Raw genomic sequence first — 20,940 nt, forward strand, 5'->3', positions numbered from 1 at the left:
AGAGCCGCTAAAATCATAACAATGGTTTTGGACGTTGCTGTGGAGGAACATAAGAATAATTGCCATTGTTTTCTCAGAACTTTTAAACTCATCAGTCTGATGCTTTTAATATTTACAGGAAAATGGAATTGATAAGAATGCCATCATCCATGAAGAAATAGCAGCTCTCCGGCTCAATAATACTTCAAGTAAACCTTCCAGTGTGGCAAGCAGTGTTTTTGGTGATGATGCGCAGTCAAATGTTAGGACTGGCAAAGGTATGCGGCAAGATGGTCAGCGAGATCTCCAAGGTTCCTCTTTCTCCATCAGTTGTGAGTTTCTTTTCATTTTTCGCTTCTTTCATGTGCTTGGTTTTATCATTAGTCTAATCGGCAGAATTTAGGTAGAACTATTTATGTGAGAAACAAATTTTTCCATTTTTGCAATGAAAGTGCAATGGGTCAGTTGCCTTATTTGCAGAATAGTGTTTTGATGGTTTAAGCTTATGGATCAGCAAAGGAACATCTGCTTGAACACCAAGTTTTTGCGTCAAATATTAACAAGAGATATTGCTTATTGAAAAATTCGGTGTATGATGTTATGCACTAGGATGTTAGCACCACAAATTTCTCCTTTTCAGTTTCATCAATCAGTGATATACACTTTTTCACTGTTTGCTCAACATCAAACACAGATGCAACCAAGGTGGGAGAAACTAAGGTATGCACTACTGCAAGGATGATATTGTACGTTGTTTTTTTTGATGGGCGATACCTCCAATCCGAGGTATGGCCCATCAAAAAAAACAACGTACAATGAAGCTTGAGATTGACAATGTCGTCTACTCCTCAGCGAGTACCCGTTTGTCTTTTTGCCTGTTGGCAACCAGAAATTGGTTGGCAAATATTTCTGGGTTACTGAACTAGAGGGCAGGTTCTCAAATCAATGGTATCTGTGATTGCTAGTAATAGATGCCGAAATTTGTTATATGCTCAAAAATACCCTTTTTAGAGGTAGGTCCAATCATCTTGCATGAATTATAGAATACAAGATGTGATGATATTGAGCTAAATTTCAAAGTAGCGTTGAAACTGTAATTTAACATCAGCATTAATATGAAATAGTCAATGTTCATACAACTTTCAGTGTCGTTCTAAAATTCATCAAATTAAATCTAAAGCAAAATTCTTGCCTATACTTTTTCTCCAACGCTAGGAAATAATTGCTGGAAGTCAACAGCTTTTTGCCCCACCTTGAATCTCACAGTTTTTTAAACTTTATTGAGTTTGCATGTGAGTACATTGCACTTCTTTAATCGGAAGATATTATTGTTACAGCTGAAGTTGCTGGAGACGGGCCTCGCTCTTCAATCCGAGTTCATAATCCACCCGGTGGAAAGTCCGCTGGTGGATTTTGGTAAACCAAAGAACCAATTTGTTTTTGCAAATCAGTCATTCAACATTGTCGTACTCATTATATTTAAATACCTAGCCTTTTCCTATCAAGAATGTTTTGCACAGTTTTCATGCAATTCTATCAAATAATCAAACAATTTACAAAGGACTCCAGATGAAGAGCTCTATTTGCACAAATTTTGCCAGATTTGTGACTTTTGTTAATTTTATAGCTTCTAGCATTTTGCATTGAATTTTATTCATTTTATTTGTTCTGTTTCCGCCATTATGCATTTCATCCAAACAGCTTTATCATATCGATGTAACATCAAAATATTAAGTTCCCTATTTGCGTAGTATTGATCCAGTCTTTCAAATTCTGTCATCCATTGAAAATAAAACTGATAAGTCTAATTTATAAGCTTTAACCGAGTCTTAATATTTCAGGAACAATCCTACCTATCTGAGCTATTTTTTAATCGAATTTACATAATTTTCTAAAGTCATGGATTTTCTTACAGGGAAATATCTTAAATTAATCAGTTATTTTCACCATTTGCTCAGTAAAATGAACAAGTAGACAGTTCTTATTTCTATGAAATTAGTTAAGCATTTAGAAAATTAACCTTTACTTAACAGGTTTATATGGTGGTCAAGCACTGGGTATGACCTAAAATAAATCTATTTATGCTAAGAAGAGAAGGGGAAATATTCCGTGCGTAATTTATAGCCCACAAATTAAACTTGACTGATTTCTCTTAATCATGATCATTATAATCTTGTAAAAAAGAAATTTGATATGTTTTTTTTTATCCAAATATGGTAAAGTAGCATTGATTGTGTTTACAATTACAGTGAATTTATATGCCTGCAGCTGTAATGGCAGGAACTGGAGTTCATTTTTTAAGCTAATTTTAAAGCAACTTTCTTTTTTTTTCTTAAAAAGAAAAAAGTGAAAAAGTTAAAGAAAGCTTATTCTTTTTTTGACCTGCATCTAAACTTTTAGCTCCGTTACTTTTTCTTCATTTTATTATCAAAAGACCTTTATTTCAATTGAGTCCTTACTTTATTTAATTTTAATAATGCATAGTTCGAGGATTAAAAGCTCATGTTTGTACAGCAAAAGAATGTGTATGCTTGCTCTCTTTTATTTATTTTTTTTATTACCAGCTGTAACTTCCTATTTAATTATTGTCTATGTTACTCTTTTGATACAAACTATCATGAAGAATTTTCATAAGCATCATTTTATACTAGAAATTAATTTTTTTAATGTGGTGTTTTCTTTCATCATAAAATGATAAGAGGATTACTTAGGCAAAAATTTGTGTTGTTTTTCTTTGAGAGTTGATTGAATGGCATCAGGTTGTATTGTTGAATCAATTTTTCACCAATTCAGGATCAATATTGTGGCTTAAAGATGACTTAACTTAATCACGTACATGTGTGCTTGTTTTTTGATAAGAGCTTGAAACTTTTGATGTGCTTATAATTAAAAGATGGCTCTGATCTATCTCTTCTTCTCAAATTTTCTTGATAGATTGTTTTCTTCCTCATCTAATCAACGCATCACATTGTTAGTTTTTGTTTTTATGTTTTTTCTGTACAGTAATCCAGTCGGTTTATCTAGTTGTTATTCAGTATTCAGTCTGCGTTGAATTCACACTGTACTTCCTACTCATGTTCAAACTAAACTATTTTCATGAATCGAGTTCAAAAAAAGTCTAAAAAGATTCCTAAATGATCAAGTGTTAAAGGCATCATCATAGTCGTCCAATTAGTTTCATTCATTCAGTTGCAATATTTTCTTCACAGAGCTTTTAGTAATTGAGAATACACAGAGAAATAAAAATATTAAGATAAATCTTAATAAACACAGACAGTGTAAACAAAGGAATTATGCACCTCACAGCAATAAGTTGAATAATCTTAAGTTTTGGCTTCGTGAATTGTTTTAGTGTGAAGATCACCCTCAGTTCAATCGAGATCTCAATTTATTGTGGGTACACATTTGTTTAAAACTAATTGTAAGTACTTAATCAGAATTGCAGCTTTGAAGTACCTCGGTAATATTTTCCAGAGGCTGTCTAAGAGCCTGCTGTTCAGTCTTCATTTTCTAAAAAATTTATCTCAACTTAGGTGTTCTTTATTGCCTATCTAACTTGGTTGTGCCTCTGCCAATATCATCAATTTCTACCTTTTCCTATTAATATTTAGTCTTTTAAAAGTTGAATCAATGTACTCCATTGAAATCATGAAAGCCGTCTACTGTTTTTTACAAATTCTTAATTAAAGCTTCAAATGTTTCAAAGAATGAGTTATTTAAGGGAAAACCCACTGATTGGAACCTTTTTCCACCTATAAAGGATTCACTGTAGTCCCTCAGAAAGCTAGCCTCAATATTTTGCTATTTACTTTCCATTGATTAGTTGCAATAATCGTAACAATGACACTAGGGCTGCGCAACAGCTGCGAGCAAACTTCCCTCTCTTCAAACTTATTGTGTTTGTTCTGGGCTGGGATACTATGAGTGGCCTCTCCATGCAAAACACAGACCAAGGTACCAATCAAGACGTTTTCCTTCTAATAACCTTGTTTGTTTTAAATTTTTCTCGATTTTTCAAGGCTTTGTAGTTGTTTAAGGTCGACTTGAAACAGTGAAACTCAAAATTCCGATTATACTCGAAACTTGTGTTTGAAATTTCATTAAGTATTACCCTCCTTTGTTTTGTTTCTTCTTGTTTGTTTAATTAATTTATCAAAAACGCATAATTTACTTTAAGCAACTGACTGTTCATTTTTTATTGTGATATAGTGAATTGTTTTAGTATCAGTAAATAAAATCAGTGCATCTTAAAATTTTCTCATTTCTTCAATGGATCTCAACTCACAAAAATTTCACTTCAAAGGAAATGGAGGATTTATATTTTTAGTTCCAAGAACATAATATATTGAGAACAAGATATGAACCGTGATAGCTAGATGGTATTTTTAATCAAGAAGATAAAAATTATGAAGCCCTCTTCCTAGGTCTTCCTCTTTGACTATAGGTGGATCGGAAAATTTCATCGGTAAACAGTCAAAACTCAATGTCTTCATAAGAGTATTTCTTTATGTATAACAAATCATTTATATAAAATATGATCAATAACCTATTAGACAGTAAAAGAATACATATGTGACTTAGTTCTATCATACATGAAAGCAAAATGAATAAACCCTCAAAAGGAAATAAAAGAAATAAAATTCAGAGAATCACACTGAAATGAGTTTAATGAAATAGAGATCAGAGACTGAAGAAAATTTGAAATGAACTCGGAAGATAAGAGAAATAGAGAGAGCATGCAAATTGACAAAATGCTACCTCTCACTTCCTTTCACAAAGATAATACTCCTCCTCATAGATAGGCAATTAAAACCGCTAGGCCCAGTTCAGACACTTAAACTTTTCATCTGGAGAGCAGACGGACAAAAAGTTGAATGGAAGGTTGGATGCAAAACAATTTGATTCGATTACCGTTGCAGTGTGATATTGTGATGACACTAAACATCGGCATTTGGATAATTGTCGTCAGCTTAATTACAGCTTCGGCTATAATGTTTCATTGAATATTCCATTCAATTAGCACTGCTAAAGTTGTAAAGTTGAAGATGACATCAGATTCAAGTTTCCTTTGAACTTTTATCCAATTGCTGTGTTCCCATGTCAATATCACACAATCCAACTTTTCATGGGCCAAAAGTGGAAGAAAAATTGGACAAAAAGTTTGACCGTCTAATTTGGGCTTTAGATTCAGCCTCTTTTTAAAACTTCAACAAAACATGATAACTTCCTTGTTTTGAGAAGCAATAATTTAGTTTAAGTGGATTTTTCACATTACTGGAATAAGAGACCGATTGAGAGAACCCAAATGCAACCAATAGCAGACATTTTACAGACAGTAATAGACTTAGCGGTACTTATGTCTGAAAGAAACCATATGATTTCCAGGTTAAAGACTCACCGGTATTCAAAAACTATTCTTGATTTCCAAGCACATGGTGTGTATATTGGACGGAATAGGATACTTCAAGAGAGGGGCTTCACTTTTCACTTTATTCCTTTTTACTAAACGCACTCTAATTCTATTAATGACTCTATCAGCAACAGTCCAACTTGATCAAAAAACTGAAAAAATGTCGATGGGTTGCCTTCATATAACCTTTTTTCTCCTAATTATTATACATCATAATAAGTAACGGTCACTCAACTTAACTATTGGATTTTTTTTATGATAAATTAATCGGCTCTAATAATGGCTTAATTGTCTCAAATGTAAGTAGTGTGGCCAGGGTGGGGAATAATATTCAGTCAGTTTTCCGAGTAAATTAAGTTGCAAAATTAAACATCTTTTTAAAGTAGATAAAGTGACAATAATGGAAAACTTGAAAATAAAGATTCAAAATCACCTCAAATTGAAGAAAAAAGATTGGATCACAATTAAACATCCCGTTAAAATTACCTCATACAATACTCCGCAGAAATGAAAAATCTCCGTTTAAACATTATGAAACAAACACTGCAATTAAGAAGCAGAAGGAAAGCTATAACACAGGATAGGTAAGACTGTAGATTCTAGTCACAGTCCATTATAATGCCATTAGACTTCATTCCGAGAAGGTGATTGTTCTGGAAAATAGGAGAGATAATAATTAAGGGAGTCAAGTATATTAAAAAAATCAAAGTAATTCAGAAGGTGATAGTTAAATGCTTCTCTCTTAAGTTCATTCTCATTCCAAATGTACACCATCAAAGAAGAAGAAAGAAATAAAACGACTTTTTCAAACCAACTTGCCTATAAAAACTTTGATGGTTTCTTCTGTTACTTTTATGATGACCATTTCATGGTGAAATCCGAATTATACAGACAAGTTGGGAACCAATTGGCTGATCAGTAAACAGATAAAAACAATTTGCAATGCGTTGCGTTGGCACATCTTGAATTTTAGGTTATATTTTCTTTTCATTTTCTTTTTTTTAGGGGTTTTGGTACGTAAAGCGCTGGGTGCAGAAAGGGCACTTCACAAATATTTTTGTGTTAACTGTGTCATCACTACTCCAGACTAAAATTAAAATTAAATTGTTAAGAGGAATAAAGTTTATTCTCTATTACCTCCTTCTTTAGAGAATAGATAGCTTTTCATAAACTTGCTTTTATAAATTATGGAATAAACTTTGTCAACAAAAATTAAAAGTCTGGACTTTCAGTGGTTAGATACCATATCAAACTGAAACGAAACCAGTTATAGAATAAAATGGTATGAGGGACTTAAAATCTAGAAGCTACCAGACCAAAAGTAAGAGATTGTACAAAAATTTAATTTGCCAGATCATTACAAACATTCTGTGTATGCACAGGTTTTTCATAAGAACGAATGAAAGTTCTAGTAGTGATAGGTAGAAAGGCAATATGAGCAATTTTTGTGATTATATTATCAAAACGAATAAATTAGAGTAATGCTGCAATATGATGGGTGTCTAATTGTGTCATGCTTCATTGTTACAGGTAATATTTCCCTTGGTAAACGAAACAAATTCGAGGAATAATCCCTGCTTACCTGATTTTTCATTTCTTGATCACAGCAAGACAAATTTACAATAATTCTAGATCACAGTGGCGAATTTCTGGGAATTTTTTCTGCAACCAATAAATATGAATGAATTTTAGATCAAAATATAAATACATAAATACTTGAAATTTAAGTTTTTTTAGGTAACCTCAATAAAGAGATTAGAGCTACTGCAACATGAGGAACAAGGAATAATTTGATAAAAATGCAACAAGAGGAAGTGTAGGAAAGCAGCTTTTTCTTGAGTGAATACTAAATACCTTAGATTAGATTTAAATCCTTTGAAACAAAGCCCAAAATATGGAAACTCTAAGGAGTTTACTGTGACCAGTTATGTACTCGGATTTCATCTGTAGAAACTGTCCCTCTACAAAGCTGCAACAGAGCGCTAGCAGGATCCTCGAGCAGAAAGCAATGAACAGTCAGCTGTGCCCAGTATTTCATGTCTCCTCTTTTCCGATGACTCACTTTAAAAAAATTATTCAAGTTGCTGTTCCTTCCTCAACCTAACAAAGCCTACCAATTGGTTTAATCTTCCAGACTCCTTTATTTCAAATGTGCTTCCTGAGGTGGAATGAAAATACCTACCTTCCACTTATGTATAATACCTCTATCCCATTTTTTACCCTCCTGGCTGATGGGGTTACTTCTGGTACTTCTTTGCTGATTCAGTTAAAGATGACCTTGATTTCTTGCAACACCTACCGATTTCCAAGTTATCAAATTTTCCAAAACGACACGAAATTTAACAGCTAAAAAATTTGTATTTGTTGGAATAGCAGTTCTAGTCAGTTTTTGCTGCAGCAGTGAAAAGTAAGTGGGAGTAACCCCAATAGATACCTGGATTAAACCATTTTCCTATCTTTCCAGACGCAAAACACTCATATCAGTTTCTTCCAGGGGTTTAATGGAGTTAAATAATAAAGTACGGGCGAAGAAATAAGGGGCCAGTAAAAAAACGAAGGTCATTCACCGGCTCAACTGATCAAAATAAATGAAGTTTGGTGATCAGAATTTGAGTGCATTCTTATGTGTCGGACAGTGGAGTTTGACTCATTTGAGCTATCAACAAAACACATCCAACGACTCTTTCTAGAAAGTAGATGATTTACTTGAATGCACCGAGACTTACCCTTAATTTCAATTCAATTCGATCTATCTCTCCTCCAAGCATATCAACAATATTTTCACTATGGTTTAGGAGAAACGTTTCCAACTCTTCTGCAGTTTGCATTTTTTGTACTTCCTGTAGAAGGACAGACATAAGTATTAAGTTGAGGGGAAAAAGTTACATTGTTATAGATATAGGATCCACAACAGGCTGATCGTTCAAACTTATGTCAGCACGACAAGACCGGGGAGTGAGTTAGAGTCGCTATGTGCTGGCGCGCTCATTTAGTTACTTTTTAAGGCTATTTGTCCAATATTCCTAAACCTTGTAAGACAAACGGCAATGCCGCGTATGCGGGCTCCCAGCTCAGGTCAGGTAAAATAAAAAAATTATTACATAAACCGGGAGTTCTGTAAATATTTTAATTTAGTATGACGTTTGTCAACATTATGATCCAATCTCCAGAGTAATTATCGATTGAAATTGCGGCAGTTGGAACTCTTTGTAACAACCTTCTACTAAAAGAAAATTCAATCCCCCGATCCTGAAGCACAGAAGGCATAGATTGAGGACACAGGTCACAATTCATTCTAAAGAAAATGATGCAGGCCCACCACAAAGATAAGATATTTAGAAAATATTGAGCTTCCTAATTTATCTAAAGGAAAAGTGAAACTGTAGATAACCTGATTTAGAGCAGGTCCTGAAGCCAAAATGAACCAATACGGTCATTTAAAAACATAAGTTCTTTTAATGGAGTGTACTAACAAATTTTAGCTTTGGAACCAGCTGACTTCAAATTGTCCGATAAATAAATTGAATCCTTCACTGAGTTCGCATTTCATCCAGCAAGGACTTTTCATCCAGCAAGGACTTTTCATCTAGCGATTTCAATCAGTTTCTATGACTACTAGATTGATCTGGAATGAACATTTCGTTGATCAAACTGTACTTTTCTTTTAGATTTGAGTGATGAAGAATGATTAATCGGGTGGGTGCACAGGAACCGAAATCAATTCATAACTAAGTTATCCAGCCAACAGCTCAAATTTTTGTAGGGCTAAGAAAATCTTATGAGTTTCAACTCAAGATAAAAAATTTAAATCTTCTAGTACCTGCGTGTTGTGCAAATGGCGAGAGCAAAATTATATATTCTTGATTAGCAGCTGAGAAAAGTACTAACCTCTAGCATGGAATTGAGATCTTGTTTATCCAGGTAACTTCGAGCTAGCTCCCTTCCATCGAAATCCATCTCTGCCTTGTAACGAATAAGAGAGTTCCCCATGTCAATTCCTTTCACATCATGAATAGCTCGTATCATAACATCTGCTTCTAACTCTGCATTGATTTTATCTAAATATTCTTGAGGAATTGACCTAAAAATCAAAGAAAAATCTTACTTTATGAAAACTGAGAGAGACAATGATTTATTTCCATGGAATTCATTCTCAAGAGAACATAGGTAATGCTTGAAATATGATAACCATCTGGGCGTTTAAACTTTGATCTCCTTTCAACTAGGCCTCAACAGCCAAGGATTTGGCAAAACCTTGACTGCGAGCAACCTCAATGTATAATTGTATACAAACCTTAGTGGCAAGTCAGCTCTGAAAAGAAGGTTTAATCCAAAGCCTTCTCAGGGAGAAAATTCGTCGATGAGGAATTGACTGTGGTCTGATAAACCCTCCAAAAGGAGAATTTCAAAATTCGAGTTTTTTTGTGGATAATATAACCAAGTTACATTGGTGTCTAATTGTTTCAAATTAGTTCAAATTTGACTTAAAACTCACCTCCCCACAAGAGCAGCTACATTCGTATAAATAATGAAAGAGGCAACAGTTCCTAACAAGGAGCCCACTAGAAGAGAACCAATGGCATCTGGAATATGTGTATGGTAGTATGAGGTCAGTCCCATGCAAACACCGGTGACCATTACACTCGCAACAGCGGCTAAATCTTCTAAAAATACGACTATCACACTGGGATCATTTCCTCTATAGACTGTGGACAAAGAGAAAGGTTGAAAGTTAGAGGATATTCCCATATGGCGGATAATGATGCTTAATATGGGGAATGAGAGCGAAAAAAGGAAAAACGTAAGTTGTCAACAAAAATAATTTTGACATTGAAACTGAGTAAATAAAAAATTGATTCATTGGTGGTGTTTCAAAGTTTCTACTCCTACCTGCTTTATTTTTTTAACAGAATGTTGGTCAAAATTTTTCATGAAATTTTCAGGGGATTTTGCTCTCTATTTTTCTATCTGTGCATCACTTAGTCTCAAAGTAGAATGGCACTTAACATTACGCTAGCTTGGAAGACATTATCTCACTGATTGAGCACCTAAAAATGGTTTATTTCATTTGTCAGAAACGCCATGGTAAAAACTCAGTGTCATTTTAGTTTTCAATTTAGAGATGGTAGATAAAGCTACTTTAATGGACAAGGAATAAAATCAAGTTTAATTCCAGAGGCTGGAGTAGTTCAAGTATGAAGAATATCAATAGAAAAACTATCATACCCTAGGCACCAGCGGAATTACGAAATGATTACCCATTTCTAGCAATATCATCAAGTTTCGAATATTGAAATATTAATATTGTAATTGAATATTAATGTTGTAAATGAAATTAAAAATTGAAAGAATCTCTTAACTTCCTTGATTACTGCTGTACTTACTATACTCTTTGAAGGTCAAATTTGAAGCAGCAGCTCCTTTTCTAATTGAATTGACAGCAACAAGTAGCGTGGCACCTTCAGAGACCAAAGACCCGCCTAGAATGTAAAAAGCCTGAAACGGAAAAATGAAGCAAAATTAAAACTAATCCGCAAGGAAACTTAATGATGACATAAAACTTGGAATAACAACAGATTCAGTGACTCACCAGTGATACCCGTTAATTGCATTTTGCATAAAGAAACCAAGAGCATTCCAGTGTTGCTCGTTTTGTGCAATTTACATTCTTTGCAATAAAATCACTGAAATCATGGAAAAAAGTAAATTTAGAAAGGTAATTTTCGGTTTGAATTCATAGTTTATTGGGAGTAAAGATAAAACTTATTTATGTGATCCGTTTATATTTGCAAGGTGAAAAAAGTTGTATAATCTTGGCGACATTGGAATGCTCGTGGCTCCTTTTTGCAAAATGAAATCCATGTAAAGACTGACAAAACGACATTAATAACACAAGGACCTCCTGGTTTTATAGCAGGGATGCACCGCTGCCCAAAAATGACATCCCTGCAACAATATTTGGAGCAAAAAGGGACTTACCCAATAGAAAGACTCCATTGGTGTCGGGGTAATAAGGCCAGTGATACCATGGTAAATTGAAAGACCAGTTCCTACACAAAAAATAGCTACACCAGAAATCAGTGAGGCAACATACTTCATGTTTGTGTAACCGTAAGGATGATCCGAGTCTGCTCTCTAAAAAAAAAAAAACACAATCATAAATTAAACGACTGATAATATTACATAATAATGTGCTTTTCAGAAAACAGTTTCCTCTATGTAACAACTCGCAAGCCACACAAAAGACGTGATGTAAAGGTTTTGTCCACCAAAAAAATATAGAATTTTCAATAAATTTCTTCTTAAAGCATATCACATGAAAATATTTTTGTCCCACATGCAGATTGCACACTTGCAGAATTGGGGGACTTTGATTCGATTTTTCACTTCAAGGCCAACTCATCTCAAAGGGGAAAGAATATGAAAAAGAGGGGAAAAATGAAACTAACTAATTATAGCCGATACTTCTCAATTTCTTGAAATTGTGCACCTTGTCTGTCTATCATAGAAAGACTAAAGGGTAGAGGTACCAGGGTACCAGGGGTACCAGGGGGGGTAGGGTAGGGTTCTCTTATTTTAACTTGGAAATATACATTCGTACATAGGTGACTGAAGACTCCAAAGATGGGGTGTTTTTGAACTGAACAAAATCTCCTGAAGTTAACCTATTAGGCGGATAGTACAAATTTATTTTTAACTCAAGATGAAAGTTGCTCTTGACCTTAAAAACCATTTCTTGCAGCAATAAAACAAATTTTTTAAGTTAGATCATCAGTAAAACTGCAGAGAGGTGACTGCAAAAGGAAAATTTTGGTTTGCAGCGTTAGACTTCCAGTCATACTTTGTTTTCTATATGAAAAATTATCTATCATTTCTCGGAAACTTTTTCCTTGAAAACTTCTCTATTTAATGAATATGCTATGAAAAATTCAAGCCATGATATTGGTTTCATCTCTTTTTAAAAAATAAAATAGGAGCGGAGATTTTCAAACACCGCTAATGATAGATGCATATTTGCAGTTTCACCGTCAAAACTTAACGATTAAACTGCTCTTCAAGAGGAGCAAATTTGCAATAAATTTTTTAGGCTTTCCTTACTCAATAAAGGCTGATCTTTTCATGTAGATGAATTTTCATTCATTATGGCTAACAAAGGCTTCATTAAAATTTAACAAACTTTAACGATTTACCTGCACTGACTTGTGGATACCATAAGCTAAAATTAATTGATTGGCAGTATCAGCAAAAGAATGTATGCATTCGGCAAACATGCTGTGAGAACCAGTGTAAAGCCAGGCAACCATTTTGAAGAGGAAGTTGCTTCCATTTCTAATGAACAAATAATCAATGATTTTAATTGTCATGCTTGAAGAATTTACGTTCACTTTTTGAAAAGACAGTTTGGGACAATACTTTTTCTTTTGGTGACAATAAAAATTTGAAAAAGTAATTACAAGTTTTTTTCAAATTGAAAATATTATGATAAAAATGATAAATACAATAAATATCAAACAAGCCACGATGCAAAAAAATAGAAAATAAAAAAATGTGGGTGGTTCAAAAGCTATGGAGTTGATATACAGTTTTGACGTAAGGACTGTAAAATAACGTTACTGAATTGATTGCAAGGTTTCATCAACATCACTGGTCTTCATTATCGCATCTTAAGTTGTTTCACTTTTTATTTTGAGGGCAGTCTGAATGACTGAAGGATTCAAATTAATTAATTAGCAATTAAAAGGAATGTATGCATTCGGCAAACATACAGAGATAATCGGTGTAAAGCCAGGCGATCATTTCAAATAAGAAGTTGAATTTTAAAGGACTAAAAGTTTTATTTGTCCGTAACTAATTTCAATTTTCCTCTTGGAAATGGTAGAAAAGCCATTGTAGATCATAAATTGTACACCACAGATGACGGGTACCCTCTGAAATACTCACATAGCAACTGCTGTTATCACTACTTTGCCAGAGCTGCTCATGAGCCCTGAGGTCTCACGCATGGCCTCTTCTTGGGGCGAAGTCCGTCTGAAGGTACGCAGTTTCCTTTTTAGAGTAAACATACCTGGGAGACATGCAGACAATTGAAAAAAAAATTTTATTAAAAGGTATTTAAAATTTCTATTTATAGATACTTGTGAAGAAAAATGAATAAATGCTAAGAAGGGAAGTGATCAAGTGGAAAAGAAGTAAAAACACCAGTTTTTACTTCGATTTTACACGATCAGCAGAATTAATTGTACTATTCTATTTTCAAAATAATAAAACACACAGCTATTGGGATATTGCAAAATATTTACTTGACAAAAGAAAATTACTGAAAAGCATAATCATATTCCTGAAGAAGAAAAACAAATTCTTGACAAGTGGCCAGTTTACTAGTAAAAGATGAATTTGAGGTAAAAAAAATTACCTATAAAATATATCTGAATGCTACTACTTACTCAATATGCTACTTACTTTGATGATAATACTTTTGTTCTAATTCTTTTTTTAAGATTTCTTTCAGAAGATTCTCCTTGGATCCCCATTTTTTCATAGCTCTATAAGATAAGACAAATAAACATCACAAAATAATTAAAATAATTTAAAATTTTTTTTTGTTCTTGACTGGGAGAGCATTACACTGTTTTCTCATTATGTCAACACTTCGGTGATGATTTACAACTTTGCTTGTATTTCTTTAAATCCATATTGAAGTAAAACATTTAGGATACAGTGAAAAGAATACACATGGCCTATAATGAGCAAATGAAATGATCAATTTCAGGGGATAGCAAAATTGACACTACATATGCTAGGAACTTACATGGCTTCTACATCTTTCCGCCAAAAGACAGGAATGGGTGGCTCATTTTCATAGGGGGATCTTCTTTTGGTTGCTCGTAATCCTTGAAGTTCCTCTGGTTTCAGCAAAAAGTCTGAAATAGCTCGAGCTGGAGTGATAAAATTTCTCTCCAATGAGCTGGCACTTAAGTCTACACGTATTCTTGGTTTTTTTGTTGGGGCTGCAGCTAAAAGACAAAAGTTTTATTGAACAACTTTAAATTCAAAACTAAAGACAAAAACGAGACCAATTTTCAGAGTTGGGCTCTTGACCCCCTGTCACTTGAAAGAAAATTCATCACTTTAAATATGCTTATCTATCTTCAAATTTGCTGAATTTTAAAAATTATCCTGATTAAATATAAGTTTGAGGACAATTGTGCTCATTTACAGCTTTTATCATCATCAATCTAGATAAGAGCATTCTGGCACTCAGCAAAAATAAAACTATCATTTGACCCTACTGGTTCCTATTTCATTAGATTTTCTCTGCTTTCAAACAAGAAAATACTCACATATGTAATTCAGTCTGTCATTCAACTCATTCTCTTTAGACTTAATAGACATTTTCCCATGTGCGCGATACATATGACTGCTGACTTTTGACTTTTCAGTGTTTTTTCATGTTACTTGAGACATGACAACATGAAGAGAAAATATTAATGTTTACATAAATTATATAAAAAGAGGGATCAAAAGCAAAACTTGCAAATAACTTGGGGTCTGTCTTTTCTACCTGTCTGCTCCTCTTCACATCAATATCAGGAAAAGAAAATTGATTGAAAAAAAAATTATATTTTCAAATATGCAAACTTCTTCCAGTTTTAGTAACAGATGGGTTCAGAGATGATGGTAAAATATTATAATAAAATGAGAAGTTGACATACCAAGTTCAACTATTCGCTCCAACTTTTCAGTCATTGGCTTTTTTGGTTCATCATTTTCTCCTGTTGTAACAACTGCTGCCACATTTTCACCTCCTTTAGCTTTTGATATTTTAGATTGTTGATCATTCTTCTTCTTTTCATTTTTTTTGGATATTTTGTCTAATTCATTTGAGTCTGGGGTATCTTTCAATGAGGCAAGGGTGCGCCAAAATAGTCTGAGTTGCACTGGCTGGTTAGATATTGGAATAGCTGAAACAGAGCAGTTTCAAAATGAGTCTCAGCATTAATAATTTTGTTGAATAAACAAACTGAAGCAATTTTTAAAGTTTCTTCCTAAAATTTCCTGAGATCCAAAACAAGACCTTATTCCTAAAGATTTACTCATCATTTCTCTTATAAAACAGAGTTTTCACAAGGTATCGACCATCTTTGATTTTTGGAACAAATTTTTGACATAAGGACACTAAGTATAGGAGTCCTCTTCAAATGTGTTAAGAATTCGAGTCAACCTCTACAATTTTCAAGTTTTATAGACGCAAATCACTTTCTTCATTTGTCGGTATTCTGAGATGGCCAAGACTCTAACTTGAACCCCCAGAAGAAACCTAGTGGTGTCCATTCTGTGAATGTGATCCTGTGTCAGAGCTGGAAAATAAACTAGGGTTGATGCAAGGAAAGAACACCATAGTAAGAGTAGATTAAAAAGAGAAAAAATACACAAACCTGCACAAACAGGGGACAGGAACACATCGCTTTTCTGCTTTTTTGCAACATTTGCTACGAGATGCACAAGAAATTGTGATCTCTTAAGCATATTCACACAGGTAACAAAGGCTGAAGAACAGAAAGGGAAAAAGAAAAAAAAAAAAAAAAAAAAAAAAAAAAAAAAAAAAAAAAAAAAAAAAAAAAAAAAAAAAAAAAAAAAAAAAAAAAAAAAAAAAAAAAAAAAAAAAAAAAAAAAAAAAAAAAAAAAAAAAAAAAAGAAAAAAAAAAAAAAAAAAAAAAAAAAAAAAAAAAAAAAAAAAAAAAAGAAAAAAAAAAAAAAAAAAAAAAAAAAAAAAAAAAAAAAAAAAAAAAAAAAAAAAAAAAAAGAAAAAAAAAAAAAAAAAAAAAAAAAAAAAAAAAAAAAAAAAAAAAAAAAAAAAAAAAAAAAAAAAAAAAAAAAAAAAAAAAAAAAAAAAAAAAAAAAAAAAAAAAAAAAAAAAAAAAAAAAAAAAAAAAAAAAAAAAAAAAAAAAAAAAAAAAAAAAAGAAAAAAAAAAAAAAAAAAAAAAAAAAAAAAAAAAAAAAAAAAAAAAAAAAAAAAAAAAAAAAAAAAAAAAAAAAAAAAAAAAAAAAAAAAAAAAAAAAAAAAAAAAGAAAAAAAAAAAAAAAAAAAAAAAAAAAAAAAAAAAAAAAAAAAAAAAAAAGAAAAAAAAAAAAAAAAAAAAAAAAAAAGAAAAAAAAAAAAAAAAAAAAAAAAAAAAAAAAAAAAAAGAAAAAAAAAAAAAAAAAAAAAAAAAAAAAAAAAAAAAAAAAAAAAAAAAAAGAAAAAAAAAAAAAAAAAAAAAAAAAAAAAAAAAAAAAAAAAAAAAAAAAAAAAAAAAAAAAAAAAAGAAAAAAAAAAAAAAAAAAAAAAAAAAGAAAAAAAAAAAAAAAAAGAAAAAAAAAAAAAAAAAAAAAAAAAAAAAAAAAAAAAAAAAAAAAAAAAAAAAAAAAAAAAAAAAAAAAAAAAAAAAAAAAAAAAAAAAAAAAAAAAAAAAAAAAAAAAAAAAAAAAAAAAAAAAAAAAAAAAAAAAAAAAAAGAAAAAAAAAAAAAAAAAAAAAAAAAGAAAAAAAAAAAAAAAAAAAAAAAAAAAGAAAAAAAAAAAAAAAAAAAAAAAAAAAAAAAAAAAAAAAAAAAAAAAAAAAAAAAAAAAAGAAAAAAAAAAAAAAAAAAAAAAAAAAAAAAAAAAAAAAAAAAAAAAAAAAAAAAAAAAAAAAAAAAAAGAAAAAAAAAAAAAAAAAAAAAAAAAAAAAAAAAAAAAAAAAAAAAAAAAAAAAAAAAAAAAAAAAAAAAAAAAAAAAAAAAAAAAAAAAAAAAAAAGAAAAAAAAAAAAAAAAAAAAAAAAAAAAAAAAAAAAAAAAAAAAAAAAAAAAAAGAAAAAAAAAAAAAAAAAAAAAAAAAAAAAAAAAAAAAAAAAAAAAAAAAAAAAAAAAAAAAAAGAAAAAAAAAAAAAAAAAAAAAAAAAAAAAAAAAAAAAAAAAAAAAAAAAAAAAAAAAAAAAAAAAAAAAAAAAAAAAAAAGAAAAAAAAAAAAAAAAAAAAAAAAAAAAAAAAAAAAAAAAAAAAAAAAAAAAAAAAAAAAAAAAAAAAAAAAAAAAAAAAAAAAAAAAAAAAAAAAAAAAAAAAAAAAAAAAAAAAAAAAAAAAAGAAAAAAAAAAAAAAAAAAAAAAAAAAAAAAAAAAAAAAAAAAAAAAAAAAGAAAAAAAAAAAAAAAAAAAAAAAAAAAAAAAAAAAAAAAAAAAAAAAAAAAAAAAAAAAAAAAAAAAAAAAAAAAAAAAAAAAAAAAAAAAAAAAAAAAAAAAAAAAAAAAAAAAAAAAAAAAAAAAAAAAAAAAAAGAAAAAAAAAAAAAAAAAAAAAAAAAAAAAAAAAAAAAAAAAAAAAAAGAAAAAAAAAAAAAAAAAAAAAAAAAAAAAAAAAAAAAAAAAAAAAAAAAAAAAAAAAAAAAAAAAAAAAAAAAAAAAAAAAAAAAAAAAAAAAAAAAAAAAAAAAAAAAAAAAAAAAAAAAAGAAAAAAAAAAAAAAAAAAAAAAAAAAAAAAAAAAAAAAAAAAAAAAAAAAAAAAAAAAAAAAAGAAAAAAAAAAAAAAAAAAAAAAAAAAAAAAAAAAAAAAAAAAAAAAAAAAAAAAAAAAAAAAAAAAAAGAAAAAAAAAAAAAAAAAAAAAAAAAAAAAAAAAAAAAAAAAAAAAAAAAAAAAAAAAAAAAAAAAAAAAAAAAAAAAAAAAAAAAAAAAAAAAAAAAAAAAAAAAAAAAAAAAAAAAAAAAAGAAAAAAAAAAAAAAAAAAAAAAAAAAAAAAAAGAAAAAAAAAAAAAAAAAAAAAAAGAAAAAAAAAAAAAAAAAAAAAAAAAAAAAAAAAAAAAAAAAAAAAAAAAAAAAAAAAAAAAAAAAAAAAAAAAAAAAAAAAAAAAAAAAAAAAAAAAAAAAAAAAAAAAAAAAAAAAAAAAAGAAAAAAAAAAAAAAAAAAAAAAAAAAAAAAAAAAAAAAAAAAAAAAAAAAAAAAAAAAAAAAAAAAAAAAAAAAAAAAAAAAAAAAAAAAAAAAAAAAAAAAAAAAAAAAAAAAAAAAAAAAAAAAAAAAAAAGAAAAAAAAAAAAAAAAAAAAAAAAAAAAAAAAAAAAAAAAAAAAAAAAAAAAAAAAAAAAAAAAAAAAAAAAAAAAAAAAAAAAAAAAAAAAAAAAAAGAAAAAAAAAAAAAAAAAAAAAAAAAAAAAAAAAAAAAAAAAAAAAAAAAAAAAAAAAAAAAAAAAAAAAAAAAAAAAAAAAAAAAAAAAAAAAAAAAAAAAAAAAAAAAAAAAAAAAAAAAAAAAAAGAAAAAAAAAAAAAAAAAAAAAAAAAAAAAAAAAAAAAAAAAAAAAAAAAAAAAAAAAAAAAAAAAAAAAAAAAAAAAAAAAAAAAAAAAAAAAAAAAAAAAAAAAAAAAAAAAAAAGAAAAAAAAAAAAAAAAAAAAAAAAAAAAAAAAAAAAAAAAAAAAAAAAAAAAAAAAAAAAAAAAAAAAAAAAAAAAAAAAAAAAAAAAAAAAAAAAAAAAAAAAAAAAAAAAAAAAAAAAAAAAAAAAAAAAAAAAAAAAAAAAAAAAAAAAAAAAAAAAAAAGAAAAAAAAAAAAAAAAAAAAAAAAAAAAAAAAAAAAAAAAAAAAAAAAAAAAAAAAAAAAAAAAAAAAAAAGAAAAAAAAAAAAAAAAAAAAAAAAAAAAAAAAAAAAAAAAAAAAAAAAAAAAAAAAAAAAAAAAAAAAAAAAAAAAAAAAAAAAAAAAAAAAAAAAAAAAAAAAAAAAAAAAAAAAAAAAAAAAAAAAAAAAAAAAAAAAAAAAAAAAAAAAAAAAAAAAAAAAAAAGAAAAAAAAAAAAAAAAAAAAAAAAAAAAAAAAAAAAAAAAAAAAAAAAAAAAAAAAAAAAAAAAAAAAAAAAAAAAAAAAAAAAAAAAAAAAAAAAAAAAAAAAAAAAAAAAAAAAAAAAAAAAAAAAAAAAAAAAAAAAAAAAAAAAAAAAAAAAAAAAAAAAAAAAAAAAAAAAAAAAAAAAAAAAAAAAAAAAAAAGAAAAAAAAAAAAAAAAAAAAAAAAAAAAAAAAAAAAAAAAAAAAAAAAAAAAAAAAAAAAAAAAAAAAAAAAAAAAAAAAAAAAAAAAAAAAAAAAAAAAAAAAAAAAAAAAAAAAAAAAAAAAAAAAAAAGAAAAAAAAAAAAAAAAAAAAAAAAAAAAAAAAAAAAAAAAAAAAAAAAAAAAAAAAAAAAAAAAAAAAAAAAAAAAAAAAAAAAAAAAAAAAAAAAAAAAAAAAAAAAAAAAAAAAAAAAAAAAAAAAAAAAAAAAAAAAAAAAGAAAAAAAAAAAAAAAAAAAAAAAAAAAAAAAAAAAAAAAAAAAAAAAAAAAAAAAAAAAAAAAAAAAAAAAAAAACAGGCTACATTATTGGATTAAAAAAATCAGAGTGATTTTAAACAAAAGAGATAAGCAGAGACAAAACCTTGTGGAAAAATTAACTTGAGAAAGACTGAGTCTGAACTAAGTAAATTTTTCATAAAAGATGGGTTCGGATAAAAGCAAGATGTGGCATTTCGTAGGTCTCTTAGAACTCTTTAGACAAAAAGGCTATTAATTTTTCTGAGAAATTCTAACTCCCCGATTGACAGACTTAAGCCTGGCGCTTGCAACCCAGAGAAAAATTATTTGAGAGACCATAAGACTTCCTGATGAATAACAATTTTACTTAGAAATCATCCAATGTCTTCTGCTAGATATTTGTAAAGCACTAGGTTGAGAAATCTATTTAACAAACAAGATCTAGTTAGACAATAATTTTTAGAAAATGCTGAATAATAAACCAGAGCTTCATTGATAACATCGAGCGAAGGAATGGCTCACTTGTTGCTAGTTGAAGAGTATTACTTAGACCAAAAAAGGGTGAATGTACAAAATTAGAAACTGTTTCATCAAGTCGGTTTTTTTAAAACCTTAACCTTACATCAGACTTGATACTTTCCCAAAAGTATCATTAGAATTTAACCTCTTTCAGCGGGTCTGGCAGTTTATTGTGGGGTCGTGAAATTGGGGCTCTGGGAAAAGTCAAGCTAACTCGTCATAAGTGAGGGTGAAACGGAAGATTTTGAATAAACATTATTACTTACCCTTTTATTTCAACTAGTACGAAACTTGGACGACTGAGCTCATAATTTAAGTCTCAAAGGGCTGGAAAATTTTGAGTGAAATATGTTATCACTCATAAGTCACTAAGAGGACATATTAGAGAGAATGAAACAAGCGAAATTTTTGTTTACACTTTTCACTCTCAGCTTGCAAAACTTGTGAGAGGAAAGACTGAGGGAGCACCTCAAGGCGAACTACAAAAAGCCGAAATTGTAACGAAACAAAATACAATTTTTATAGATAAACTTGACTTTTCTCTTCAAAAACATCCAAAGGTAAACACACACATAACCTAGAAATGTGACAGGCGACACGATTGCATCAGTGTTGCCGCATGTTTTCTACTAATTCACACTAGTGAGTGAAATCAACTCATGGGGTGGGGGGGGGGGGGACTTGTGAAAATAATTCACGTGATCAATAGATAGCACAAATGAGGGCATCCAGCGTTACTTTGAAAATGTCATTTG

At 28.0% G+C, this 20,940-nt stretch overlaps 2 protein-coding genes across 4 annotated transcripts in view; one reads left to right on the forward strand and one right to left on the reverse strand.

The window, feature by feature from the left end:
- The window catches only part of CRMP (Collapsin Response Mediator Protein), a 47,150-nt gene extending 44,984 nt beyond the window's left edge, over positions 1–2,166 (forward strand). For both annotated transcript variants that reach the window (XM_019047571.2, XM_019047570.2), the window contains exons 13-14: positions 119–311; positions 1,317–2,166. In XM_019047571.2, the coding sequence (XP_018903116.1) occupies positions 119–311; positions 1,317–1,399 (276 nt within the window). In that variant the 3' untranslated portion in view covers positions 1,400–2,166. The remainder of the gene's footprint in view (positions 1–118; positions 312–1,316) is intronic.
- Positions 2,167–4,467: 2,301 nt separating this feature from the next.
- Positions 4,468–20,787, reverse strand: ZnT49B (solute carrier family 30 member 9). Of its 2 annotated transcripts, none has more exons than XM_019047574.2 (14): positions 20,452–20,787; positions 15,826–15,936; positions 15,103–15,351; positions 14,199–14,403; positions 13,850–13,932; positions 13,331–13,454; positions 12,580–12,718; positions 11,369–11,524; positions 10,774–10,885; positions 9,885–10,095; positions 9,278–9,470; positions 8,116–8,229; positions 6,972–7,051; positions 4,468–6,042 (listed from the first exon to the last, which is right to left on the reverse strand). In XM_019047574.2, exons 2-13 carry the CDS (start codon positions 15,914–15,916, stop codon positions 7,007–7,009), a joined length of 1,722 nt encoding a protein of 573 aa, XP_018903119.1. In that variant the 5' UTR covers positions 15,917–15,936; positions 20,452–20,787; the 3' UTR covers positions 4,468–6,042; positions 6,972–7,006. The 2 variants fall into 2 exon arrangements, with proteins under 2 accessions (XP_018903119.1, XP_072157596.1); XM_072301495.1 differs by having other exon boundaries at positions 13,331–13,461; positions 13,848–13,932.
- Positions 20,788–20,940: the final 153 nt, after the last annotated feature.

The sequence above is a fragment of the Bemisia tabaci genome, chromosome 6 (genome assembly GCF_918797505.1).
Source record: "Bemisia tabaci chromosome 6, PGI_BMITA_v3".
NCBI classification, from domain to species: Eukaryota; Metazoa; Arthropoda; class Insecta; order Hemiptera; family Aleyrodidae; genus Bemisia; species Bemisia tabaci.

Coding starts and splice junctions, on each gene's coding strand:
- ZnT49B (XM_072301495.1), bottom strand. CDS start 15,916: ATGCTTAAGAGATCACAATTTCTTGTGCATCTCGTAGCAAATGTTGCA. Junction 15,352..15,825: donor CCTGTCCCCTGTTTGTGCAG/GTTTGTGTATTT, acceptor GCTCTGTTTCAG/CTATTCCAATATCTAACCAG. Junction 11,525..12,579: donor GTATCCACAAGTCAGTGCAG/GTAAATCGTTAA, acceptor TTTTTTTTTTAG/AGAGCAGACTCGGATCATCC.